This window comes from Equus przewalskii, chromosome 13 (assembly GCF_037783145.1).
Source record: "Equus przewalskii isolate Varuska chromosome 13, EquPr2, whole genome shotgun sequence".
Taxonomy (NCBI): domain Eukaryota; kingdom Metazoa; phylum Chordata; class Mammalia; order Perissodactyla; family Equidae; genus Equus; species Equus przewalskii.
This window is the reverse complement of record NC_091843.1, coordinates 33,633,440-33,641,464: the sequence shown is the minus strand read 5'-3', so window position 1 is coordinate 33,641,464 and position 8,025 is coordinate 33,633,440. Positions and strand designations below refer to the sequence as shown.

At 41.7% G+C, this 8,025-nt stretch overlaps 1 protein-coding gene across 19 annotated transcripts in view; it reads right to left on the bottom strand.

Moving 5' to 3' along the window:
* Positions 1-3,518: 3,518 nt before the first annotated feature.
* FGF1 (fibroblast growth factor 1) overlaps positions 3,519-8,025 on the bottom strand; it is a 95,872-nt gene continuing 91,365 nt past the window's right edge. For 13 of the 19 annotated variants that reach the window (XM_070570509.1, XM_070570520.1, XM_070570508.1 and 10 more), the window contains one exon: positions 3,519-6,903. In XM_070570509.1, the coding sequence (XP_070426610.1) occupies positions 6,716-6,903 (188 nt within the window). In that variant the 3' untranslated portion in view covers positions 3,519-6,715. Of the gene's footprint in view, positions 6,907-8,025 lie in introns of all 19 variants that reach the window. The other 6 variants (XM_008519045.2, XM_008519044.2, XM_070570525.1 and 3 more) reach the window with 1 other exon arrangement.

Genomic DNA, 8,025 nt, shown 5'->3' with positions numbered 1-8,025 from the left:
TCTTTGAGCACTTTTCTCAGCCTGGGGGATCGTACCTGCTCCCTATATCTGCTTTCCCAAGATTCTTTAGAGATCTCTTTACTCTGCTCAGTAGTTAATCCCCTTTCACTAGCTAATCATTCCTTCTGTCAAAATTTCCCTGTTCAAGTTATTGGTGTGGTTTCTGTCTCCTGATTGGACCCTGAAGAACACCATGGTAGACACTCAATGAATGATTAATGAATGAATGAGTTAGTGAGGGAAGATGATTCCTTTTCACCTTATTGCTGTTGCTTATTCTTGAGGACTAGCCTGTACAGGGTAGCCCCCTGTCCCATAAAACTCTTCCCAGATGTTCAAGTTGCTTGGGAGTTACACATTTTGAAACAATCTATAAAACCCATCTCACTTCCTCACTTCAATTAAATATTACTTGACAGATTCCAGTAGCACCAAGAATAAAGAAACAAGTTTCTCTCTCTTTTGTCCTCTGGGCACCACCTCCCTGGATTTTGTCCTGTATTATTGGGAATCATCTGGCCAGTCCTAAAACCTGCACCATTTCCCATGTTCCTAATGCAGGTGTTCTATTTTGACGATGCCATAGATTTAACTGTTCATTTTCCACAGGAAATTACTGAACTCTCAACACAGTTGACATTCCCGCCTATGAATAGTTGTTTTTCCAATCCACACACAACAAGTTAGTATGTAATACTCTTATGATTCATTTTGGAGAATGAAGAGATTGGGCTGAGGTGTATCAGTAAAATAATGTGACATCTTGTTCTTATGTATCTCTGGGTCAGACTAAAAAATTTTCTCCTAAGGCGGGAAACATGAAAATCACAATGATGTGTGTTTCTGTGACAGTTTGCACAAATTGTCTGTCTACATCTGCGTCCCCAGACACTGCAGCCAGATGAAACCAGATCCTGAAATTGAACACAGTTCCAAACAAGGAATGCCCAACCCTCCATTAAGGCTGATAGAAAAGCACATCAAGGATGTGGTGAGGTTTTGCTTGATTATGTAATAAAATAGACACCAATGTTTAGCTGCTGAATGTGTAAATTTAGCCTGTGTGACAGTGGGAAGCTAGCAGGGAAGGAAGCAATTTGGGAAATACCTCCTCCCCACATCACAAACATTCTCAGACCCATCAGAAGACCCCAAAACTAGGTCCTACAATATACTCCTTTTATAAATATGCACCCTCTAGCTTCAGGCTGTGTGTGACCTGGTTTCTCTTTTTAATTTTATAACTAGGGTGGAAAGCTAGCAGTGTAGTATGTCGTGGTCAACATGTCAACCACAAAGTGGGTACAATGTTTCGGACAGATCCCAATGGTCATATAGTACATCTTCCCTGTAACTTGAGAGAATGTTAGATGAGTCACTGGAGTCCGGAGTGCCCAATGTCAGATCCCCATGTCTCAAGCTCTGAGCTCTCTGGCTGGATTTTAGAGTAAATTTTATGTATAATGACACAGGATTTTCTTTCTGGGGGGCAGAGGACAGGTTTAGGGAGTGGAGTAGGAAGGAGAGGGTGTGCCACTTTTTACAAGCCATCATTTCCATTTTAACAGTTGTCAAACAAATCCCCAGTAATTTTGAAATTGAGAACATACAAGTCCCACAGCTTGGTTGGGCTTCAAGTTTCCTACATTGCACTACTCCTCAAAATAATTTTTGTTCATTTGTGAAAGTGCAGTTGAAAACTCTTCGTTGTTGATATGTCACTGTTACCATACTTGTTAATATAACAACAATCCAAAAGTGCTTAGGGCTTGGGATTCCCCTCCCCAGCCTGCCCCGTGGCAGACAGGACATCACTCAGATAAATATGAAAAGCAACAACTTCATTTAGAGTTTTCTCCTTGAGGTCCAGTTCACCCATCAGAGGCCAATTCCCAGCCACCCTAATCCCCTCAAACATTTAGGATGTAGAGTTACTTTTTTTAGTTGGTTCAACACAGATGAGAATTTTTAAATCCCTGAATAAGATGCATTCCAGTAGCAATGACATTTATCTTATGACTGAGTCATGAATGGTGAACTCTTTTTTTTAGATAGATAAGAGGTCAATTTCCAGAAAGTGAGGGGAGCTGGGGAGGATGCTCAGAGGCTGTGTGTTTCTAGACCTTTCCTGCCTCAGTCTACTTTAGAAATGGTTATGAAATAGGAATCTGGAGACAAGAGAGAGGAATGAAGTGACGACAGTGGGAGTTAGGGAGGGCGTGACCTCAAGACCCAAAGTGATGAGAATTCCATAGGCAAAGTTTCTAGGGTTCTGAGAGCAGAAGTCTGCTAAGACCAGCATGGGAGGCAGCACTGGGTGCCTGGGGGATCTGCATCATTGCATTCATTTTGCACGATTAGGAACAAACCAGCTAAAAGAACTCACCGGGCCCTCAGAACAGAAGGTTCCTGGGTAACAGGCTGTTCATTTGTCTTTTTTATTCATGAACAAACCGTGTCTTTGAAAACACTAAAGTCATAATACAGGATCCCAGTTGGGTCTCGTCCTCTTTAGGAAGGAGAACGGTTGTTTTAAGTCAGTGCTTTCAAACTGTGGTTGTGACCTATTAATGTGATGACCCAATTTAATTAATCTTTGACCAGCATTTTTTAGTGGAATATAATAGAAAAATCTGAGTGCATCTCATGTATATAGTTTTGTGGCATTTTTGTTTTGGTTGTGTGTGTACAAGGGTATGCATGTGCTGGGTTGTAATGGAAAATGTAGTTCTTACTGTGGATCAGGCTCCAAAAGGGAGAAAAATACTGTTTTAGACAACTTTAAAAGGAAAAGGAGGGATTTATTGTGGAATGTAATTAGAAGAGCGAGTAAACACTGCCCAACTGTTTTTTTATAGGTTCTGTACATGCATGTGTGAGTGTGCATATATGAGCATGCATGTGTGAGTGTGTGTGCATGTGTGAGTGTGCATGTGTGTGATCTGATTCTGCCATGATGTCTAGGCAACAGTGTCCTTTCTGCTAAGAATAAGAAGTCATTAGATTCAGAAGTTTATTTCAGGAGACGTTACTTAGTATAATAATAATTTCTGAGAATCTGATGGGCGATCTTACAGTCCCAAGTCAAGGCTTTTGAGATGCAAGAGATGCACTTCTTGCCATTGACTTAAAATCGTAAATAAGTCCTCAAATTTTTTTTTCGGGTCATAGTATCTCTGTGTAGGCGTAAGCTGGTCAACTCTACAATGGTAGCGTAATTTCACAGGATTTATACCATGAAGAAAAAGTGTCAACTGAGTTATTTATGGTGCTTGGCTCTTCAGGGGGCAAATTCCCTGAATATATTTCCCTAATGGATCTCTAGAAAAGCACCAATGTTGCCTTAGGTTTCCAAACAAAATGAAAAATGTTTCTACCTTAGCTTTTCCTGTCAGTCTTTAAAATCTCCTTTCTGATGATGAGCTAAGTGTAGAAAACAAAGCAGCCACACCTCAGGGAGGCCAGAGGAAGTCCTCCCATAGGAAGATGAGACACCACGATGCTCAGAAACTCAGAGATATTATCACCCATTAGTGGAACATTTATTAATACTTGTAAGGTGCAAAAAAGAGAGACAGTGATGTAAAATGACAGGCATCTTCTTCATCAGAGGTCTGCTTTGCAGCCCATGAGCTCAGTTGGTTTAAGCAGTATGTTCCACAAGGCTGAGGATTTCACCTCCCACACAAAGCAAGGACCTTGATCTTCAGTAACACGTGATGCTTCCGTCAGATTTTTATAAGTACACACTGTTGGCCATAGGAGGCTTTAATTATTATCCCTTCCAAGGAAGCAGATCACCACCACCTCCACCACCACATCGAGAACAATAGAAAGCATATACGCTCCTGATGCTTTGTTCCGAATGTCAGGTGACTCAACAGTTGGTCTGAAAATGAATTCACCTGAGAAGCATATGACAGGCAGATGGTGACAAGACTTACTCAAGGAAGAGAAAGAGCAACAGGAATGCTCCACGTTTAAGGAACCAGAGCATGTTCAAAATGGAGCGGGGAGCTCCTTATGAGATCTGACAGGCTCTCTTCCTGATTTGAAAGGGGTCCTGCAGAAGCTGATATGGTTCTACGGTTGAAAGCATTAGGTTTACCTTCCCATGTCCGCTGACACTTTCATGGGGACTTATCTTATCCTGGGAGTTGCTAATTCTTCCCAAACCTGTGTTTCTGGGACTTGCAGTTTATTCAGCAGAAACCTACCCAGTCTGTTTTTACTTGACTGAAAGCAGTTTATTCAGCAGAAACCTACCCAGTCTGTTTTTACTTGACTGAAAGCAATGAATCCACAGACTCTTTCCTCATAAATATAATGCCCTGGGAGAGACTGCAGCAGCAAACCAGACAGAGAAGGTTCCCAGGGCCCCAGTACCTGGCACAGTGCCTGGCGCACAGTAGGCACTTAATGAATATTCATTGAATGAATACGTGACGATGACTGGGCTGAGGTTGTCCAGGTCACAGTAGGGTTTCTTCTACAATGTTTTGGGTCTCTGAAACCAGACTTCCGTCTCATCGGTCAGCAACAGTATTTAATTTTTCCTGGCCAATGTTATACTTGAATTTGATTCATACACTAAAAATTATAGACCATTATAAATATCTTGGATTTCCTCTCTGGATACCTTTTTCTGGCCAAATCTTCATAGTAAAGAGATGTGAAGCCACATCGCACTATCCCCAACTTGCCTGCAAAGATTTACTAAAATAAAATAGAATTATCCATGTTACAAAACCAAAGAAAAGTTATGAAATTGTTTTGCTGTTCAAATGCAGAATGAGATTATTAACCATGGTTTTAACTTAGTTCAGTTCCTCGATCACAGTATCGCTTTGAACTTCCACAAATTGTTGTTTTCTTTCATTCAAAATATGACAGTTCAATTACTAAGGAGTTATTTTTCAATTAATAATTACTTCAATTCCTTATAAAACATGAGCTAACACTCTCATCAATTTTTATCCACAATTATCATATCATTGCTTAAGAGTCCCCATTTCCAAAGAAAATATTTGTAACAGCACAGTGGAAAACAAGGAAAGATCTCATTTTATAGGTAATTGTAGTAAAAGTAATAGATAATTGAGTAGCTTATACATTGTATCTTATTGTAATTCTCAGTGGCTGAATGCTAAGCAGTTTAACTGCCTTTGAGCTATATATTTATAAATGTGATTAAAACATACAGTCTCACAGTAAATTTAAATGGCTTATTAAAGGCCTTTACATGGCAACAGTATCATATGTCAGAGATGAATGGTGTTTCTAATTTGCTAGCCACTTGGGTCAAGTTTACTTTAAGCAGGAAGCATATTTATACAAGTAATCGTAACACAAATGATCTCTTGGGAAAAGCCGTTTGTGAGGGTTTAACATTTTTGAAGTATGCTTTTGTATATCTTCTAAATGGGCATTTAATAGGCATTGGGCCAAAGCGCCTTAAATTCACGCTCCTTAACACAGCATAACTGCCGATGCTGCCCAAATGCTCAGGAAGACTGGGGTGGGAGACAGGGGGGTGCGGTTTTTAAGGATGAGGCAAGAGAGAGGTCAGGGGTTTGAGCCACCGTCATTTGAATAACCTTCTGTGGGATTTTGGTGCTTAAAGTATGGGGGGTAGGGGTGGGGATGGGGGGAGGCAGCAGCATCTACAGCACCTGGGAGCATGTTAGAAATGTAAAACCTGCACCCCAGACCCACTGAACTAGAATCTACACTCAAACAAGATCCCCGTATGACCTGTGAGCACTGCCCTAGGACCCCAAAGCCCCTGCTTTCTGGTGGCCAAGCACTAGTCATGACATCCCTTTCTCGTTCCTTCTCACTTCTAGAATCATCCTGAGCATGATTCCCCTCAGCCCGTGTTTCCCTTTCTTTCTCTTCACTCCCACATCCACTCCCCGGACCCAAACGGATTTACCAACATCCGATGTCCTTGCTTTTATCAAGAACCCATTTCTCCTGCTCTCCACCTGACACCATTCGGGGACTTCCTGCTACCAGGTAACCTTGGGAAAGTCAAGGCATCGTAGCGGCTCCCAGGGCTTTGCGTTTATTCTGCTTTCCTGTGGCTGAGCCTCCCATCCTTCCATTATTTGGCATTGAGATCGGTCCTCTAAGTTGTCCACCAAAATCCCATCTCATCTCCCCTGGCCATTTTAATCCCTTCTGTTCTTGAGGGGGGGTTTCTCCATCCCTGTTTGTACTGATGGAACGCTGCCTTCCTCTAACCTAGCTGTAAGCTTCTCTGCTAATATTTGTGGGGTATTGAAAGGATGAAAGGGAGTCATGCCAGATGTTTGGGGGATCACAGACAGAGTTTGTTCAGAGGAGGGAATCATATGCAGTTACTGATGACCCACTTGGCAGCCCCTGAACACACTTCCTTTGGCCCCACCTTTGTATTGAGAGGCTCAGCCTGCAGCAGGTGCCCAGAGGCAACGGACATCCAAACCAGACCCAGACTGGCCAGCCAGTTGGCCCCTAGAAGCAATTCGGTCCCTCTGTTCCAAACTGTGCAGGGGTAAAGGGCTCTGCAAAGAAGTGAACTGGGCATTTAGAAGCGCATTGCTTACAAATTCAGGCTCTGTAGGCCAGGGGTTAGCGCAGCCAATGGTCAAGGGAACAATCTGGGGTCAACCAGGTGAGGACTCCTTCAGGCTCCTCTGGAGTGGTCAGTACCCAGAACAGATTTCTTTAGTCAGAGGAGACGGGCAGGGGAAGAAACAAGATTGCTTTCTGCCCATAGTGAGTCCGAGGACCGCGTTTGCAGCTCCCATTCTTCTTGAGACCAACGAACCAGTTCTTCTCTGCATGCTTCTTGGATGTGTAGGTGTTGTAATGGTTTTCCTCCAGCCTTTCCAGGAACAAACATTCCTCGTTTGGTGTCTGCTAAAAAGATAAAACCAAAAGAGAGTAGAACTGTTAGTGAGTGGTTTTAAATGGGGTTCCTCTGTTTATTGCTGCATGGCCTTGGGCAAGTCACTGAAGCTCTCTATGCCTCAGTTTCTTCTTCAGTAAAATTGGGATAATAATGGGACCTATTTCTGAGGCCTTAGAACAGGACCCAGCACCTAATGAGCCTTCAATATACATTTGCTGATATTGTAAGCTCTCCTTCCATTTGCTGTCCTCTGGAGCCCAGAGTCTCCCACTGGGGAGATCCTGAATGACTATAAGCACCTGAAGGGCAGGGCTGGGCCTTTTGTCTCTGTAAACCCCTGGCACATAGGCATGACCATTAGCAAAATAGGTCAAACCAGACTGTGATGCAGTAGGGGCTTTTAAGTTTGGGCTTGAATAAATGAAAACCTACTAATATTACTTTTCATCCTGGTGATTTTCACCAGCAATGTCAGAATTTTACCTTAGTGTTTTCATGAACATAAATGCTATGACAAAATGTATTCTAAGCATAAAACATATCCTAGAACTTAAAGTTTTTTAAAAATGAAAACAGCTTTATTTTTTGCTAGTTATAAAAAAGAATTGTACTTTGTAAAATCACAACTTTGCTTTAAAGAAAGACAAACCATTCCCAAACCCCACCCACCAAGATATAGGCAACTGTTAACAGCTGCTTTTCTTGAACATCCTTTCTTACATCTTTACGTACATACGCGTAGAGAGACATAGATAAGGCCATATACATATAGACATGATATTATCCAAGTGCCATGCTGTATCTGTTGTTTTAAAAATGGGCAATAAACCTTTGAAAACATATTCAATCTCACTAGCAAGAAAATTCAAATTAAAAAATGATTTAATATATGTTGGCTATATATCTGCGAAGAGCAAAAAGATTTACAAGTCTTAGTATTGGTGAGAGTGTGGGAAATAGGCACTTACATTCACTGTTGGTAAGATAACTTGGTGGGAACTTTCTGAAGGTTGTTTGGCAACATGTATCAAAATTTTAAATATGCATTACCTTTGACCCAGCAATTTTCCTTCTAGGAATTGACCCATAGGAGATAGTTGAGCAAGTATAAAACTGTATTTTCAAGG